The sequence below is a fragment of the Amaranthus tricolor genome, chromosome 15, assembly GCF_026212465.1.
Source record: "Amaranthus tricolor cultivar Red isolate AtriRed21 chromosome 15, ASM2621246v1, whole genome shotgun sequence".
Lineage (NCBI taxonomy): Eukaryota > Viridiplantae > Streptophyta > Magnoliopsida > Caryophyllales > Amaranthaceae > Amaranthus > Amaranthus tricolor.
This window is the reverse complement of record NC_080061.1, coordinates 8104310-8125798: the sequence shown is the minus strand read 5'-3', so window position 1 is coordinate 8125798 and position 21489 is coordinate 8104310. Positions and strand designations below refer to the sequence as shown.

Genomic DNA, 21489 nt, shown 5'->3' with positions numbered 1-21489 from the left:
TATCTTATATTTGTATCATTTATTCATCTAAAGTATTTTTTGGTTGCTTTACTTGTTAATATCAACTATTGTGACCCTAATTGATGTAGATATGTCGTGCAATAACAAGGATAAATTTACGTGCATCTAAATAAGCTTAAAGATGCAATAAAAAGATATCAAAATGTCCTTTAGATGAATAAAAGGTATAAAGTGAGACTTGTATGGTAATCAAAATGTGAGATTTTTATTATCCAAGAAGGTAAAAGCAGGATTGTGAAATATATCAAAGAAAGAAGATGAACTAATTGAGAATTGAACCAACATTAATTTGTTTAACAATTGTCTATATAAAGTAAATTTTATCCATATCAATAAGTTGTTTCAACTAGTTAATTTAGCAAATATTATTATTAATTAATTTGATCTATTTATATCAAAATAATCTAAAATTGCTAATAAACTATTTTGCGAAAATAGCCCAAGTAAGGTAGTTGTAGATGAATTGATTCTCGAGGCAGATGTGGGATCCACCTCGGAAAAATGAACCGTCACGGATTCCAAGTCGCTATCGTCTTTCTATATGTAGACACATGACATGATCGCGCACTTGCAGACACACTCATACTCATACACATACACGGGCAGTGGGAGACCCATTTTTCATTGTTGAGAGTAAGAGAAATCAATCATGGCGGCATTACCATTATCGACTCCTTCAACCTGTTCTTGCTGCTACTGTTGCTATTCCTCTTCCGCTTCCATTTCTCGACTTGTTGAATTCAATAATTTCAGATTCGGAAATGGCTACAATAATTCCAGGAAGTTGTTGTTTTCTTCCATGAAAAAACCCTTAATTGCTAGAAAATGTCTTATGGTTCGGAATGTTTTCAGTGAATCTAAGCCTCAATTGGAGGAGTCTGTCGTCGACCAAGGTTTGTTGTTTTTCTATACCTACTGAATCCTTTTTATTTTTCTGGTGAATTACTGTCTTGAGATTTGAGATTATAATTCATTTTCTTTATGAACTTAATTTCTCTTTTTTTTTTTGAAGAATGATGGATGTAATTGAATAAGTAAGGAGTGATGAGCTACGAGTAGTACAGTATTGGTCTATATTTTAGAATGAAAGAAAATTGTAGAAACACTGCAAGAATCAAGAGGTCATATGTTGAATTTGGAGTTGAATCTCTTGATCCAATTAGGAATTAATGTTTTATTGAGCAGGGATTGTGAGAGACAGTCTCTAAGTGACGATCCTGAAAAATAGCTCCCAATTAAATTTAGAAAGAAAAAAAAATAAAAAAAAGAAAATTGTTGTAGGCGTTTTTAAAAAACCATTTACCAACATGCTAAAAATACTTTCACTGAAAAATATCAATAGTCATCCCTAATTTATACGTAAATTACAAATTTTTAAAAACTAATTAAATCATTTAGGAAGAATGAATGGAATAAGTTTATAACTAAAAACGATCAAGTTTGACGATGAAAATATAATTAATGTATGAAGAAAAATATTTGTGTGGGTAAAGGTATTGAAAACTCCTAATTTAATAATCCCTCTATTTTTATTTGTTTTTCCCATTTACATTAAATAATTTTAATTGTAAGTTTTTAATTTAAAAAGTTAATATTTAGAAATTACTCCTATATATTAAGACGAATCTATTAAGATCCCACACGAATGTTTTTTTGACATATAGATCGATGATAAATCATAGTCAAAGTTTGACACTAAGATTCGTAAATTCTATATGAGAAAAGCTTATGAAAACGGAGGAAATACCATGAAACACATACTATAAGTAGTTAAAAGTTAAAAACATACTTATTACGATGCAATATCGATCTAGTGAGAATTCCTACTTTGATACTATAAAATACCTACTATAAATAGTTAAAATACCTATTTTTGTCTTGCAAGGTACTAAAAAGTACTACTTTAACACTATAAAATACGTATTATAAGTAGCTGAAATGCCTATTTATATCTTGAAAAATAAAAGAACTGGAAATGCCTACTTCAACAATCTATAACACATACAATTGCTATTCAAAATACCAATTTATTATCGTGCATAATGACCTAAGTACATTTTGTGTGAAAAAATGTAGTAATTGAACGTTAAAAATGACCTAAGTTTAAGTACCTACTTCAAATGTTATAAATACCAACTATAAGTAGTTAAACACCTGTTTAATATCTTGAAAATGATCTATGTTCAATTTGTGCAAAAAAAATGTAGAAACTTAAATTTTAAATAATATAAATATACATTTAAATATTATAAACACCTACTTAAATTTTAAATAATGTAAATATATACTTTAAGTAGTTTAAACATCTATGTTGATACTATAAACACATATTTTGAATACTGTAAATATCTACTTTAGTACTTAAAAGTTTATTCTTTTATATGTAAAAATACATACCTTACTACTTAAAAATACCTACTTTATAATTTAAAATACCAACAAGAAGTCAAGCTTCAAATTTCTTTGAAATCAGAAATCGGCCAATGAAACACCAACAAAATACTTACAAGGGAAATAAATGTATAAAAACCAAATTAAACTGAGCAAAACAAAAAATCAAGAATGGAAAATAATGCAATTCAATTTGGATAAGATAAGCTCTCACAAATTTAAATTAAAGATTCAAATTGTTCTAGGTTTTACAATGATTAAACTAAATAAAACTCTAATTGTATCATGACTTAATATTTTTTTGTGAATTTAAAGGTGAAAATTTAATTAGAGAAGGAGAAAAAAGATGAAGGACACTTATTGATTTTTGATGAAGAAGGAATGTAGCTATGAAGAATAGAAACTGAATGGAATAAGAGAAGTGCGTGATTGGTTATTTAAATTTTAAACGATAGACAAAGTCGAATGCATTAGCTCTTGCAAAGAATAATATTATGGGACAAACACGATAGCTCACCCAAAAGACTAGCCTGGTAGGTGAAAAAACCCATTTGCCAATAAACCACACACCAATTGCAGAAAATTTGAAATGAATAAGATAAATTATCAACAAAATGAACGAAATAAGATAAGTTTCAACTTATTTCCAAAAGTAAGCGTGCACTTCCCAAACCTGTGGTTTGGGGCTGTTTGCAGTTAGTAACTGCGAATAGATAAAAAAAAAAAACTATTGTTCCTAGTTACTAACTGTGAACAACTTTGACTTTTTTTTTTACCTGTTCGCAATTACTAACTGCAAAAAGCTACTTCACTTTTTTTTGACCTGTGCGTATTTATGGAGCATGTTGTTCACAGTTACTAACTGCGAATAGGTCAAAAAAAAGTCAAAGCTTCTCCCAGTTAGTAACTGGGAACAACTAGTTTGTTTTTTTTGACCTGTTCGCAGTTACTGCGAACAGCCCCAAACCTCAGGTTTGGGAATTGCACGCTTACTTTTGGAAATAAGTTGAAACTTATCTTATTTCGTTCATTTTGATGTTAATTTGTCTTAATATCATTTCAAATTTCCCCAATTGCATACACAATCGATGTGGGTCAAGGCCTGTACCTTACAATGGACCATAACAAATAATTACTTTCTTAATGATAAATATCAATATCTTAACGTTACTAATTTTTGATAATTAGTTTCTTATACAACTTGATAAATAATACACATGATCAATTGAATATATCCTTACTATGGAATATATAGTTATTACCTATAAACAAATATTCTTTTCTTTGTTTTGTAATTGTGTAAGGAGCACTATTTTATTTACCACAATATGGCCAAAACTGAATTGTCCTAGTGTCTGTACTTGTACGTTTTATTAAGTACCAATGTAGATTCTTACGTTGAATCACTTGAACTGAAGGATCCAAGCATCATAATATTTGTTTTAGCATTATTTATGACAATAGAGAAGTGGGTTGCATGAAGTATTAAAAAGTAGTTTTTATTTGCTTGATTTATTTCTTGTACCTTCTTTTTACTTGTCTTTTTTTTTAGTCCTCCTTCCAGGTCCTCCAAGCATTTTGAACCCATCAAGTATAGATTCCTCTTCAATAGCTTCAAGTATCACATACCATGCAGAATTCACCCCATTGTTCTCTCCACATGAGTTTTCTCTTCCTAAAGCTTTTTACGCTGCTGCACAAAGTGTTAGGGATTCACTTATTATCAACTGGAATGCTACTTATGACCATTATGAGAAGATGAACGTGAAACAAGCTTACTATTTGTCAATGGAATTTCTTCAGGTTTATCACTTGTTTATTCTTTATGGGTTCATTTTGTTAATTAATATAAGTCTTCCTGCTGAATTTTGGCTTCTGAAAACTAAAAAGATGTTCCCTTTTTGGGCAGGGGAGAGCATTGTTGAATGCAATTGGGAATTTAGAACTTACTGATGCTTATGGAGACGCTTTGAAAAAGCTCGGACACAATCTTGAAGCTGTTGCTTGTCAGGTCTTTTTCTGCCTAAAATTTAGAAGATACTATTTTAGCAGTCTTTTTTTCTTGTAGCCTTGTAAGGGGTATTGTTTTGTACAATGCAATTGTTTACTTGTATTCTGTATATTGCTGTTTCTTTTGATATATTTTTTCTATTTGACACACTGGGTAGGAATGGGGACTTTTGTCTTCTGCTAACCTGTATAATGGTTGAGATGATTCAAGGCAAAGTATATCCACTGTTAGATTTCCCAAACCACACCAAACTGAGCTTTACAACATAATTGTGAGTAGAAGTGTGAACTTCTACTATGGGATTTCACTATGGACATGGTGGTAAGATTGATGACTATCAAAAAGAGGAAACATAGGAAGAAGAAAGATAATGGATCATGCATCAGTGTTCTGTTCTGCTTTGTGCGCTTACTATAGTCATACCCTGTTTGCATGTAAGATACCTTGTACACCTTATGTAAACGTTGCTCACATTCATCAGACTTTTTCTGAACTCTTAAATTGACTCCATGAATCTCAATATAGCTTATATTAGATCTAATCTAATTTTTTAGACTTTACCTATACTCCTTTCTTTTTTTCCCCTCTGAAGAGATGTTTGCTTCTTTTTCTTCCATTTTCATCCCCCTTCCCCATTCCCCCTAAATGAATTCAAATCCCTCCTTTTCCACCATTGCCTTCTCAAATCCATCTTCTGCGTTAATCTCTTTTTGTTTATGATTAAGTACCAACAACATTCCTGTTGTGATTAGTGTGACTTGAGTGCACAATTAAAATGTGTATTCATGTGTGTAACTCTTGAGTTATGGACTCTTTAAGGGTGTAATTATATGGGTGAGTATTCATGGGAATTATGGGTATTAATGAAAGTTAATGAAAAAGAAGGGACTTGATTTATGTATGCTCGAACAGAATTCTGACAGAGGAAGCAGAGAGGTCGCTCGACCTACCCGCTCGACCGAGCGAGCCATATTGATAGGTCGAGCGGTCAGACAGAATGCTCCAGAATGCTGCTGATGCTCGCTCGACCGAGCCGCTCGACCGTGCGAGCTCTCTGATCCGGTCGAGCGGATCCTCTGATGTGCATGGGATGCTGTTTTTCGACCTTTCAAGTTCTTGGAATTATTTCATATTATTCATTACCCTATATTAATATTGTATTCAGGAGAGCTATTGATATTCTTGTATCTAGTACTATAAATAGAGCTCTCATACTCACATTGTCATCATCCACAAATACACCCCAAGCCAAACACTAGCCTATATCTCTTCTCTATTGTAATTCTCTATATTTGAGAGTTCTTTGAACTCCTTTTGATAATATAAGAGATACTACACACCGGAGGACGTAGCCTTAGTTGGGTGAACCTCGTTAAATCTTTGTGTCATTTTATTGCATTATTTTCTCCTACAAACATCGATATTGTTGATAGCGTAATTTGTTTGTCACTAAAACTTCATACACTCGATCTTGGCAATATTGTAGTTTGAAACCCATTGTTCGAACTCTAATACATCGTCGTTTTCAATTCCAATTATGAAACTTATATAATATAGTACAAGGCATATCGAGAAGGAATAAGGTAAAATAACGAAGCACAAGGTTTGAGAGTTGATTTTCAATCAACGAGCCAAGTTAATTTATAAATAGAGGTTATCTACATATGAAAACTTTAGCATTATTGAATCAATGATGCATAGTAATCCTAAAATCATGAATGAATGTACATAATGGATCTATAATAAGTCAATAACATTTGAAAAGTTCACGTGTTTATTATCATGAATGTGGTCATGCTCATGGTCATGGCTATTCGTGGTTAGACCTATCAATTTTTGGTATGGCAAAAACATGTGATTGAACCTAGCCCAAACAAGACCCAATTGATACAAGCTTTTTTGCTTCCCTTAAATTTGGTATACTTTTGAATTTCACACCAATATTTTCAAGTTAGGAACTACTGAATTTCCATCAAAATTTAAAATTTAGGTCATTATTCCACAAATAAGACATGTGAAATTCTTTTTGATCCACTATTATAGAAGAAATTTTAAAAATAGAATAATAATAACCCTTGATCTGTAGGGTCAAAATCAAACCCAACAAATCCAAAACTGATACGATCCATGTTTACTTTTGGTCAATTAGATTACCATTATTGATCAAATTAAACCGTACATGGCCATAGCCTTAAGCACGGCAAACGTGGTGAGCTATGAGTGCAACAATGCATATTCAAATGAATATGCATTCTCACTCCATTGTCGCTGTTCCTAAGGTCCATGCAACTACCTTACTAGTGTATACAACAGTGTCTTATAAATGCTGGCCAATCGCATTGAAGATGCACCCTTGTGTGGATGAGGCTTGTATGAAAATTTTAGGGGGTTGAGGGTTGGTTGATGCTAGATTTTAAAAAACATATGAAAGGGTGAGTTGGGACTTTCTAAAAGTGTTTTGATATCAAGCGTTTTGGAAGATGGTAAAGGTGTTGGCTTATAGGTAGTTTATCAATTGCATATTTTTCTGTAATGGTGATTTTTCAGGAGTGTTCCTCATAGTCCTGGTGCTGTGTCAAGGTATCCTATGGCTATGTCACCTTTTTGGTACTAGTATTTGATGTTCTTGGGAAAATGGTAGATGGTGAGAGAGGCAGTCCAGGCATTCCAAAGTAAATGACATCATTTTGCCTTGTGCATTCTAGCTGACTATATGAAAAAATGACCTGTGAAACAGAATAGATTTTTAATTGTAAGCTGTAAAAGGTTAATTCACTGCTTATAGTGACCTATATAAAACATAAGTCAATTGCAACTTCATTATGAAGCTCATATTATAGGGTTAATCATTTCTTATTAACTAGATTTTATGTATTATGCCTTTTCAATGTATAAATTGGTTGGTTTTATAACAGGAAAGAGATGCTGCACTTGGAAATGGCGGTCTTGGGAGGCTTGCTTCTTGCTTTCTTGACTCTTTAGCTACATTAAATTATCCTGCATGGGGTTATGGACTAAGATACAAGTATGGATTATTTAAACAAATGATAACCAAGGATGGTCAAGAGGAAGTTGCTGAGAATTGGCTTGAGGTAACTACATTTTCCAATGAGATTTCATATGATGTTGATGACCTATACGGTTCTTTTTTTTTTTTTTTTTTTTTTTTTGTTTATCCATATCTATTTATCATTTAATGCGGTTTGATGCAGATTGCTAATCCATGGGAAATTGTGAGAAATGATGTTTCCTATCCGATCAAGTTTTATGGAAAGGTTGTTATTGGCTCGGATGGTAGAAGTCATTGGATTGGGGGAGAGGATATTAAGGCTGTTGCTTATGATGTTCCGATTCCTGGGTATCAAACCAAAACCACCATCAGTCTTCGACTGTGGTCTACCACAGTACCTTCAGAAGAATTTGACCTATCTGCTTTTAATGCTGGGGAACACACCAAAGCAAATGAAGCTCTTGCAAACGCAGAAATGGTTGGTCGTTACTATGATTTTTCCTTGAATATCAATTTGTAGTTCCAGTTGCTTTGTTTTGCAATTTGCATGTTGTGACAATAACATAACACATGTGAGTTGCCTGCTTCACTGCATTGCATTTTCCTTTCTGTAGTAATGTAGTAACATTTGCATATACAGATTTTGCAGCTGTTTCGTCTGTTTTTCCTCAGAGAAGGGACGTTCTATAGTACTTTGGATGCCATCTCTGTTGCCTTTTCTAAACTTGAACATTTAACATCTGTGCATGCTCCACCTATTAAAACATCATTTTTTGTAGAAGAAATATAAATTAGCTTGGTGATAACAGAGGACATGTTTATATTCTGAGTCCCCTTACAATGCATTTTTCACTTTACTTCAATCAATATAGTTGCGGAAAATTATGTCATTCTAGGTTAAATTTAATTTCTTTATTGTATATTGGTGATTTTGGTTGTACGACACGGTGGAATTTACATGTTTCTCTTTGCACCAGATCTGTAGCATACTATACCCTGGCGATGAGTCAAGGCAAGGAAAGGTTCTTCGTCTAAAGCAACAATACACCCTATGTTCGGCTTCTTTGCAAGACATCATTTCACAGTTTGAAAGGAGATCAGGGGAAAATGTAAAATGGGAAGAATTTCCAGAAAAAGTAGCAGTGCAGATGAATGACACTCATCCGACATTGTGTATACCAGAATTAATGAGGATACTAATTGATGTCAAAGAACTTGACTGGAAAGAAGCTTGGAATATTACTCAAAGGTTTTTTCTTCACTCTTGTGCTTTGACGTAATAACTGTACATTTGATTTGCAGCATGACATAGATGCCTTTCCTTTTTTGTTTTTCACTATAGCTATTGTTCTGGGAATTGGTGAGTTACTACCAGGTTTGTACTTTTTTGTCTGAAAGCAGCCAGTATAACTTAACTTTCAGACTCTGAAATAGCATTATACTGTTAGACATTTTTGTAATAGTTAATAATTAATAGTTATTCTTGCTGAGGGGGAATCAAACCAGAACATAGAGGCTTGGAGTTAGGCATCAGAATGTTCTGATTTACTATTTGTTTATATACCTTAGCATATTTTCTCTTTTTTCTGTTGTGATTAATGCAGGTCTTAAAAATATTGTAAAAAAACAATATAAACTTGGCTCAAGATTTTTCATACTACGAGCCATTGGTGGAATATAATCCAAATTATTAAATATACTTCATTTATCATCAACTATCAGCATTTTGGTGCAAAATGATATAGCCTAATTTTAGCTGGCATCTTTTTGAATATTCCATCAGCATTTTATTTTCTGTTTTCTTTTGTATTTATAAGTCCAAATGAGTTATGATCATTGTTACTATGATCTATCATGATGGTTTGTTTTGGTTTATGTAGCCGACCCCATATTTGGGAAGGTTTTGGCATTGTGGGCCTTGTCTGAATTTATCAAATGCAATGGAAATAGTTTGGATAAATAAAAACAGAACAGTGAGCAAATGAAAATTTTAGAGTGCATGTTTTGATCTTCACATTGCATCTCCTGCCAACAAAAATGAATGGATTTTTTTTATTAGTTCTACACTCAAATACAAACAGCTATGACACATTGCACTTTAACAGTCATCTATGCATATAACATCTACCTGACTAGCACAAATGAATGAATTTGTTTATAATTTTTTATAGGAATTTAAATTTGATGTTTTGGTTACACTTTTAAGCAAGTGGTTTCTTGTAATGCTTCCTCGAGACAGGGAGACTACACTGATTCAAATCTGCTTTTATGTTTGAGGGTTTGTTAATATTGTGTTTATATAAGTCATAACTTACTTCCTTTTGTCTCGTTGATAGAACTGTGGCATATACAAATCATACTGTTCTGCCGGAGGCTTTAGAGAAGTGGAGTTTTGAACTTATGCAAACCTTGCTTCCTCGACATGTTGAGATCATTGAGAAAATAGATGAGGAGGTAATCATATTCATACATGCTTGGGCTCTACGTCAAATTTTTGTTTCGAGCAACTATTTCCCTTTTTGATACTGACTAAGGATCACTTACAGCTAGTTAATACCATAATTTCTGAATATGGTAGTGATAATCCTGAATTACTGATGGAAAAATTAAATGAAATGAGGATACTGGAGAACTTTGATCTTCCAAGTTCAGTGGCAAGTTTGATTAAAGAAAAGATAACATGCCAAGAGGAAGAGGATGAAGGAATTGAAATTACCGAGGTACAGGATGAACTGGATGCTGTAGAGGAATGTGAAGAAGATGTTGAGGAGAAGGAAGTGGTAAAGCTAGTTCCAAAACCCTCAAAAATGGTGAGGATGGCTAACTTGTGTATAGTAGGGGGTCACGCTGTGAATGGGGTTGCGGAAATTCACAGCCAAATAGTCAAGGAACAAGTTTTCCGTGATTTCTATGAGGTACCTTTTAGATATTTGTGAAAACATTGTCCATTTTTCTTTATGAAGTAAAGATCTTCATCAATCTATTAAGGTTTGTATTCTTTTAGTTGTGGCCAGAGAAGTTTCAGAATAAAACAAATGGAGTAACACCTAGAAGATGGATCCGGTTCTGCAATCCGGATTTAAGCAGAATTTTAACAAAATGGATTGGGTCAGAAGACTGGGTTCTGAACACTGAGAGACTTGCTGACCTACGCAAGGTAACAGCTGGTTCATTAGTTCACTTATTTCGTATTTAAGCTGTATTACTATTATTTCTTGATTAGCTACACTTTTTCCCCTTTTTGAATCACTTAAATACTACTTCCTCCGTTTCATTTTGAAATATATGTTTGGAATCTTCCATACAAGGAAAGAGAAATTTTTTAACATAGTTTTTCATGGATATATAAAAGTTAAAATACATTCATGTGGGATCCTGTTAGATTCGTCACGATGTATAGAATGTTTATATATATACTTTTTACTATTTTTTATAAAACATATTTATAGACATTATATTTGAAAACATGTGCAAAAAGCAAATGTAACCAACAAAATGAAACGTAGGGAGTAGTTAAGAATCTACTTGATTTCTTGCATTATATCATACTTTCCAATCCCTGTTTCATCCTTTACCTTTGAAACAAGTAGAGCTGATTGCATTGGTTCTGGGCATGCGGATTGTTGGCCACCAGGTGCCCCCAGTAAGGAGGATGATAAATTAGAAACACTGGGTTAAAAGGAGTTGAGAGAGGGTGAAATGATTGTTTTCAAACTTTTCACCTATTTTTGTCGACCAAGTACCTGTTTTCATTTTCAAGTCTGTTTTAGCCACCATGTCTGCTTTGTCATGTGCTACTGTAACAGACTTCTTGCTAGATTCAGTTTTACAAGATGCTCCGGCATTTTCTATTGGGGGTGTTAGATCAAATTTTGTCAGGGTTTCTTTGGTACATCAATTTTAACCAATAACCTTGCTATTTGCAAAGAGTTTTATAGTCTGCTTCATTGTATGTATATTCATTAGCATATAGACGATTACAGATTTTATGAGTCTGGTTCTTAATTAACTCGAGGTTGATTGTGAAACTAGACCCATGATATAGTGCAAAAACAGCTCACATTGCTTTGTGTCAGCCGCGTTGTAAAGAATTTTTAAAACCAGAAGCGATATTTCCGGCGTCGTAAAGGTGTAAAAAATCTGCATTTTGGGCGGCAGGGATATGTCATGCTTTCGGACGATATTTTGGTGTTATGATAACCACATCACTCCCGTCACCGCATCACCATATCCGTTGCGGCAATCGCGAACGTGTCCATTACGATGACCCATGAAGAAAAATCCTTGAGAAATTGCTTCTTTGAATCAACTCCACAGACCAGCTGGCACAAATAATGGTTTTTAAAGAAAGTCAAAATCCATCTATGATGAGTCATTTTTGTTCTCTACATTTATGAAAATTTTGATACAACTAAGTTTGATAGACGTCGTCCAATATTTTTTTTATTTATTCTATGTAGATAGCGAATTGTGTTTCCACAAAGTGAATTGAGCTACTGATCAACTTCTTTGTGTGATCAAAAAGTTCTGTGAACCTTTTGGTCAATGCATTAATTTTTACTAAAATTTTTTGTGGTGATTGTAATACCCCTCAATAGCTTTAAATTTTTTTCTGTTTAATCTGTTTACTATTCCCCTGGGTGGTCTAATTGTTTTTAGTTGTTTCAAGAAGGCTAATTTCATTTCATCACTGATAATGTTCTTCAAGGAATTGATGGGTGGAATATAAGTCTTTCTCTCAAGCAGGAATTTCAGTTCTTGTCAATGTCAGTCTGACCATCCTCTCTAGTCAATACTCATGCAGATATAGATAGGTCGTTTTGAAAGTGAGAAATTCCTTTGTTGCAATATGTTGTTGACATATTTGATATCTGATTGCAGTTCGCAGATAACATAGATCTTCATTCTGAATGGATGGAAGCAAAAAGGATCAACAAACAAAAGGTTGTTTCTCTTCTTAAAGAAAGAACAGGTTACACAGTGAGCCCAGATGCAATGTTTGATATACAGGTAAGCGGTTACTTTTCTGTTGAAAATTGAAGTGCATCTAGATGCATTGAAATGATAGATTTATTGCACCTAGGAACGTCCTCAATGATATGATATGGATAGCTGCAAGATGAGTTATTGGTCTGAAACTGGGAGAAGAAAAGACAGCATTTAGAAATGCATGTTGCTGGATTTTTTTGTGTTGTATACTGTTTATACCTGCCTAACTAGAAGAGAGTTGTATACTTTTTTGATGAAACTAAACTTGAGAAGAGTCTTCAATAGAAATTGGAAAACATGGAAAATCCCAAAGCAAGTATGGGATTTATGATTGCCCAAATAATGGAGACTAATTATTGAGTTCTTTTGGATAACATTTTAATTTTAGAAAGCCTTTTATACAAATTTGATTACACAGCACAGTTTTGAGCAAGCATGTCTAGTACACTCCCTCTTGTCTCTAAACGTTTTCTCTGTTTTCCTTTTGGGCTGTACCTGATGTTTGGCTTATTTCCTTTCTGGATTGAGATGTATCTACTTTCTCTTACTCTTTTCAATCCTTCCTTACCCTTGTTCAAATAGTTTTTTGTTATGTGCTGCAGCTTGCAAGTACGAAAACATTTCATTACCACAATGCCACTAAGTGGCCTCCCACCTAGGCGGGAAAGGGCCTTAGATGTATGTTGCCATACCCATGTAATAACAAAGAGACTCACCCTTAATTGCAGACATTATTTGCCTTTCACAAATAGGAATTGCACATGCTTTAATAAGTTATTTTTCATATAGTTTGTTAATTCCAATACCAAAGAACTGTGACGGGAGTGAACCATGATATGTGCTGCAACTAATGCAATAATTTTACTATCAGATCAAGCGTATTCATGAATACAAGCGACAGCTCCTGAATATATTGGGAATTGTATACCGCTACAAGAAAATGAAAGAAATGAGTGCAGTGGAAAGAGAAGCCAAATATGTTCCAAGAGTTTGTATATTTGGAGGAAAGGCTTTTGCCACATATGTGCAGGCTAAAAGAATAGTGAAATTTATCACTGATGTAGGTGCTACAATCAACAATGATCCTGAAATTGGTGATCTGTTGAAGGTACATCTTTGTAAACTCCCTCCATTTCCTACTGTTCTTTTACACTAACCGATTTTATCCATCCCACAATATTTTATGCTTTCATTTTATTCCTCGTTTGGTTAGAACTTCAATTATATCTGCTTTTAAGTGTTTCTTCCACTCCTTTACTCTCTTTGGCTCTTTGCCCCCACATTTCACATTTTAAGGAATTTAAAGATTGTTAGTGAACAGAGGGACTACTGATTGTTATATATAACTGCAAATGTTGGTGTTTGTTTCTTCACAACTGCAGTAGTTCATTCTTTAATATCTTGAACAATTACCATGGAATAAAAACTCCCCTGTTACATCACATAGTGCCCGTTATGTAACATGTTTGAGAGTTACCGCGACACGGTGCATGAATTTTCATGGTCAAAGCATCTTGTGACCGTTACGATGTAACACCCATTATTTCACCGTTACAACGATATTTTACCGTTACAGCGCTATTTGATTCCTCATTAAATTTTTTTTAATACCCATTAACTTTAATTATTAAGATCACTTAAATTATAGTTACTCATAATTTTAGTTGTTAAACTAAATAATGAACTAATAAGATAAGTAAATTATACACAAAAAGTACCTGATATAGTGTAATTATAATTGCTATGGGCATATTATTGAATAATAGTAGTAATTCAACAACAAAAATGTAATTATAAGTTCAAAATTCCGCATATGTGATTTTTTTTATCAAACATTTACACCCTATCAGCTGCAATTTGTGTTATTACTCTATTATAGCCATTTTCAGCGACGCCGCGACCGTTGTTGCAAACGTATTTACAACCGCGGTTTTTTTCCATATTTTTTATTCCAGCTCCTAAGGGTCGTGTTTTGCTCCAGCCTTTGGTGTTTGGGTGATGTGATGGGGTTTCAGAATTATATATTTTGGTGGGAGGAAGTATTAATTGAGTGCCCCAAAACGTGTTTTGTTAATAAGTTCGTTTTTTGTTTCTAAATGTTTTGATTTCACAGTATGATGCTTAGGCTAACAAGTTATTGTCTTCTGTTAGGAACCTTTGTTGTTTGTTACTTCTATCATTCAGCAGCATGAATTAAGAAGAAAAACCATTGCATATGTTAGATGGTTTAGATTATATCTGAAACAACGGCACATTTAAGTCTGAAAGAAATAGCACCTAAAAAATTTGGAGGCTATTGGGATTGCAGAATACCCTTTATTGGCTTTTAATTTTGGTAGTACATATGTCTGGGCAATACTCAAAACATCAGTTTGTTGAATGTATTGCATGTTTTTTTTCTAGTGGATGATTTTTCTTAATTGTTTAATTTTTAATATTTCCTTACCAAAATGTTAATTTCAGTGATGTTAAAATTTTTATTTTCAGGTTGTGTTTGTCCCTGATTACAATGTTAGTGTTGCAGAATTACTGATCCCTGCCAGTGAGCTTTCGCAGCATATAAGGTAACAAATTTCCCAGTTGACAACATGTTTTCATAAGATTATAATTAGGATTTGACTTTGAATTAAAAGGAACTCATTGAATTGCATCATAGAATATTAGATTGTACAGATTTTTCTAGATTGAAATAATATGCTCATAAGTGTCTTCTTTGGTCACTATCTGAGGTAAAAATCTTTAAAAATTTGAATATAATGCTGTTTACTATCTAACTATTTACATATTTTATAGAATAATTTGCGAATTATAGCCTTGAAGTTTGGGGACTTTGCGAATTACAGCCGCAAAGTTTTTTTTTTCGCGAATTACATCCACCAACTTACAAAACTTTGCGAATTCAGACCAATTTACTAGATGACCTGCTAGGTGATCTTTGATCGGACCTAATTAACTTTGAATTTCACTTAAATTCATTAATCTAAGTTAATCACTCATAAACACTAATTAATCACCCTTTTCCCAATCTCCACCATTTCACCGCCCTCCACCCCAACACCTCCACCACCATCCCTCCTCCACCCCAAACTTGCCATTTATTTTCTCTCCACCCAAGAGCATCACCGTAGCACCTCCACCATCATCCTACCTCCACCCGAAACTTGCGATTTAATGTTTTATAAGAGAAGCTTGACAATTTAATGGTGTAGGCTTCAATATTTTTTTTAAAAAAAGCATGGCTCCTAAACTATGCAGAGATGTTAAAGGGATGCAAAGAAAAGTGATGTTTTCATGTGCAAAAGGGGACTTCCTTTTGCGTGAACATGTATATAGTATGTAAAATATAACAACTTATGGCACATTTTACTTAAGTTTGTTACTCAGTCCTCTGCTTTGAGCTTCCTTCATTATGAGCAAAAGCTCTCACATCCTATGAACTAAGGGAGCAAACTTATAGGGGACTGTTGTGTACATTTCAAAACCGAACATATATGAATGATAATTAAATAAAAAGAAATGAAATCAATTGCTAATATATCAAATTAATGATATTAAATAACAATAACAACAACAATGCCAGAGCCTTAATCCTATAAGATTGGAGCCGGCTACATGAAACAATATATCAGTTCCAATGGCCATCTATATGGATTCTTAATGTTTTACATTTCCATTCCTATAGCACTGCTGGGATGGAGGCTAGTGGAACTAGCAATATGAAGTTTGCAATGAATGGCTGCATCTTAATTGGGACTCTGGATGGTGCGAATGTTGAGATAAGAGAGGAAGTTGGAGAAGACAACTTCTTTCTGTTTGGTGCTCGAGCACATGAGATTGCTGAGTTGAGGAAGGAACGAGCCGAGGGCAAGGTATGGTCCTTTGCTAGGTTTTCATCCCTATCCCCTCCAACTTCAACCTTATATTTAATGTGTAGTATTGACATCATTGAACTTTCACAAGTCCAAGTTCACCTTTCTTGAAGCTTTGAGCGCACAATTATAAGGTTCCATCTATGTTAAGTGGATTCTACATGTCACCTCAAATAACCATGTGGATCCTTGACATGGGTATTGACTTTGGTACGTCATTTTCGCCAAATCATCGAACTTTTGTGCAAGTAACTGAGTCTGAGTCAAACACTTGGGAGGCATAACATTGCCTTACTTCTGTAAAGGAGTCGGAGTAACATAGGTTACGATGAACTACTTGTATCTTGCTGCCTCATTTTACTGTTATCTTCTTTGATATCTTGTACTGTACACACCTGGTTACCTCATGGCTCATATTAGACTGCTAGCTGAGAAAGAACCAACAGAAGATAACATTTCAAGCTATTCATGCAAAGATTTTGTCATCTTTTATCCAATACAGTGGGGTCTGTTATCACTAATTTTACAACTATTTCTGCTGGTGTGTTTATCTGTTTGTGATACTTTCCATTGTTTTCTATAGTTTGTGCCGGACCCACGTTTTGAAGAAGTGAAGGAGTATGTTCGAAGTGGTATCTTTGGTTCACAGAATTACGATGAACTGCTTTGGTCTTTGGAAGGAGATGAAGGATTTGGCCGTGGCGATTACTTCCTTGTCGGCAAAGACTTCCCTAGTTATATAGAATGCCAAGAAAAGGTCGACGAGGCATATAGAGATCAAAGGGTAAGTATTGTTTGGATTTCAGACAGCAACAGCAGGTCAAAAATATATTAAAGGCCCATGTCTATTATGTCTATAAATATGAATATATTTTTCAGCCCTTATATGTTTCTACATAGAACATTAATAGATTTAATACAAGTTTTTAGAATTTATGTTACTGATACCGGTTAATATACCTGATGCGCAGAGATGGACAACAATGTCGATCCTGAATACAGCTGGTTCATTCAAGTTCAGCAGTGACCGAACCATCCATGAATATGCTAAGGATATTTGGAATATTCAGCCAGTTAAACTGCCATGAACTCATCTCACTCGAATTGCTCCCACGCCCCGGTTTTATACTTTTACATGAATGTCTCGCTGAATAAAGTTTCGTTGGGCTCCTTGTATTAAGCTGCATGTGTAATGTGTTGTCATTGCATATGCTAAAATAGTATGTATTCTCTCATGATGGATGGAACAATAATCGAAACCAATGTACTATATGCAATATTTTGTCCTGTTCCTCAATTTCAACTTCAATAGGTTAAAATTTCTTCATACATTATTTTTTTTCAAAAACTTGGAAATTTCCTTCATACTTTTCGATCAATGGTTCGCCATAGAGGTTGATGCAGATGGAAAGATTTCCTTTTTTTGTATTAAATCGAGTCATTTTAGGTTAGAAATGAATTTGAACCATGCCATGTCCAATGTTCTTAATTGAATTTCGGGTGGGTCAAATATGGATTATGATTTATGTCATGTCTAATCTTGTATCTTCTTTGGACTTTGTTACTATTGTGTTAAAAAAAAGTTATTAGTTTTTAGAAAAAGAAGTGTTACTTTCAGAAAAAAAAAAAATTTTCAAAAAAACAAACATATTACAAAGTAACATGTTTTTTCCAAAAATTAACACCCTTTTATGTAAAAATTAACGCTCTTTTCTTAATTTTTTCAAAATTTTTTTCTTAAAGTAACACTTTTTTGCCTAATAGTATCATAAAAAAGAGTAACACCTTTTAGCCTAAAAGTAACACATTTTTAGTAAAAAGTAACACTTTTTGGTCATGCAAATTGGTTCTGAACTTCTTCATATATATATATATATATATATATATATATATATATATATATATATATATATATATATATATATATATATATATATATATATGGGCAGGATTAGGTGAAAACCATTAAAGTGGTGAAAACTGAAAATTGGACTAAGATATACATATTGCGGCAAAAGATGTACATACTATCTCATAGGGTGTACATAATTTTGTAAAGGAAAAAGTTCACATAATTTACAAAAAAGGCCATCCGAATATGTACATAGTTTATGCATACATGTACACCTTTTAGCAAATGTCCAATGATTTACAAAATAGTCACTGAAATATGTACATCATTTAAGCTTTATGTACACGTGTTTTCAATTTTCACCATTTTAATTGGGTTTCACATGATCCAAATGCTATATATATATATATATATATATATATATATATATATATATATATATATATATATATATATATATACATATATATATATATATATATACATATATATATATATATATATATATATATATATATATATATATATATATATATATATATATATATATATATATATATATATATATAAACATTTGGAAAATCAGATTTTCAAAATATTGATTTTTTTAAATTGGATTATTTAATTGGGTTTTTAAATCAAATTGCAGATATTTCGAATTAGATATTTTTGCACACTCAAACTCAAGGCTAATGTTACTTCTTTGAGTTCTTTTATGGTTTATTGTAAGATATAAGGCTCGGTCAATATTGATTGTACATAAAATTGATGATTTGATGTGATGTTTATAGGCAAATGAACTATTTACCCATCATACTAGTTTTTTAATTGAACTCTCATATGTATCCTGTAATAGGTCCAATATTATCACATATTTTCTAAAAAGTATAGGCATTCGCTATATGTAATGTCTTTTAAAATATTTTCAACCCATAAATCTTCATTCATAAATAGAATTCAAAATTAAGTTATTATTGAATGTTTACTACCATACTCTTCTCATAATCCCTTTATGTATTTTAGTACTTCATTGTATAAATGTCCTTTTAGTTTCAAGCATAGACAATTTCACGTTTTTGTTTGTCATCCATTGAATATTTTAAATATTTAAATATTCAAATTGAATTTAATAGTTTTTGGTTAAGATGTTCTTTCGATGTTTTCATGTTTAACATTTATCCAAAACTATATGTATAACTACTTATAGAAAGATTACCCATTTTCTTTATATATTTGATTATTTGGGAGTGATTTGGATTGAGAGTGAATATTTAAAGGGATAAAAAAATTAAATTAATGTAACAAAGCTAATTAAAGATGCAAATGAAGTTATTAAAATAATTGTGATAGAGGTAAAATGAGTCAAAATAAAAAAAGATAAATAAAAAAGAAGTTGGTTTCCCTCATTAGGAGGTAAAGAATTCCCTCACCCTCCCCTAGGGTAAATTTGTACCCAAAATAAGGAAACTAATTGCTATATTCTCCATTTTTCATTACCTTCTAACAATCAAATCCCTTTAATCATTTATCTAATTGACTTTGTTATTCTAGTTTGACTTTTATTTACCTCATAAATATTTGCTCTCAATCCAAGCGACCCCTTATTCACAATCGTTTCACAACATACGATCAATATTCAATGTATTCCTCTTAGCTCATAACATTACTCATATGGCGCTAAGCAGGGCCGACTCTGAGATTTTGAAGGCCCTAGGTGAGAGATAAATTTTAGGCCCCCTATTTCTTATTTCAAAAATAATTTTAAAAATTCAACTTTATAATGCAATAAAAGAAAAGTTCGCAAAACTATTTGAATGATTTTTGTTAAGTTGAATATATAAAGTAGCTTTAGAGACTTCAATTTCAAAAAATCGCTATCGAAAATTACAATAGAGACAAAAATAATTATAAGATTTAATAAGTTTACGCATTTTGAAAATTCGAACGAAATGAGTATTTATTTGGCAAATATTTTATTTTACTTTATTTTTAGGTTCTTTAAATGATTTTTTTTAAAATAATCGACAATAACACGTTATCTCGCCATTGGTTATGTTGGGCAAATACATAAAATAGGTAGGATTATTTAAACACAATCAAAAATTTAGCTCATGAAGAGTTGAAATTTGGATTATGAAATCAATTTTCCAAAAAAAAAAAAAATCTTTATAAAATAATATTATATTAATTTAAGCTTAGCCCTCTACAAAATTCAATCTTAAAAATCACAAAACTTTACCACAAATTCTACATTTTTAAAAATAATAAAGAATTTGAAAACATAAAACCCAATTAAATAGACAAAATAGATAAAAAATAGAATTTGAAAACTAACAAAACATAACAAAGGCGTTCTTTACTTCTTAATAAAATGCAATAGTGAAAGTAGTTATAGTATTAATAACTACACTTGATATTAAGAATCAAAATATTGAGTGTAGCATAGTGGTTAGTGCATACATCAATTTGCTTACATGTTTCAAGTTTAAATCTTAGCAACTACAATATATATATCATAATTTTTGTGAATGGGCCCTAGGCATAGGTCCACCTTGCTCTTGCCCAAGGCTGGCCCTGGCGCTACGTTTCAGCTTGGTTCCAACTCGAAGGCGTTCTACAACATGCTCATACAGTTACAATCCGAACACGAGTTGTTTTTGTTTGTCACTTTGGACCGATTCATTTGTTAGTTCCTTAAAAAATCTTTTTATTTATACCTTAAATTTTGGATATAATTAATCTTGTTCATCTTCATTTTTATTTTTTATTTATGCTTATGGCACTCACAAATTTTCCATTATCTTTATTTTATTATTTTTAAAATATTTATGGTCCCCACATGTTTCCAAATAACTTATTTAAATATTTTTTAATACTTTGGTCCTCATATTTTTTAGGAAAAATTAACTAGAATAAAATCCGATTTTTTCACGATTTTCCTATAATAATTTCACCTATTGATGAACTATAAATAATGCTAACTTTAGGGGTATTTTCCTAGAGTAAACTCGAGTAAACCGATGACATGCTATAGTAGGTAATTTACCAAAAAAAATAAACTGAAAATTAATGTAAAATTAGAAAAAAAAAATTTAAAAATGTACATAAATAATTCGAAATCATAAAAAAATCAGAAATATTTTTTTAAACATCTTTAAACATTTTTTTTTATATTTTTTAATTTATCTTTATTTTAAAACATAAAACTTGCTATAGCAAGTCATCTAGCTACCTAGTTACTCTAGGAAAATACCCCCAAGGTTGGGATCATTTATATTTAATCAATAGGTGAAATTATTGTTGGAAAATTATGAAAAAGTTAGATCATTCTAGGTAATTTTTCCTA

The 21489-nt window shown here is 32.2% G+C and overlaps 1 protein-coding gene across 1 annotated transcript; it reads left to right on the top strand.

The window, feature by feature from the left end:
* The first annotated feature begins 579 nt into the window (after nt 1–579).
* On the top strand, nt 580–17620 carry LOC130801852 (alpha-1,4 glucan phosphorylase L isozyme, chloroplastic/amyloplastic). Its single transcript, XM_057665770.1, has 15 exons — nt 580–914; nt 3965–4215; nt 4322–4423; nt 7339–7515; nt 7636–7911; nt 8411–8682; nt 9770–9887; nt 9980–10348; nt 10438–10590; nt 12315–12443; nt 13294–13530; nt 14910–14986; nt 16105–16291; nt 16875–17075; nt 17263–17620. Exons 1-15 carry the CDS (start codon nt 671–673, stop codon nt 17377–17379), a joined length of 2910 nt encoding a protein of 969 aa, XP_057521753.1. The 5' UTR covers nt 580–670; the 3' UTR covers nt 17380–17620.
* Nucleotides 17621–21489: the final 3869 nt, after the last annotated feature.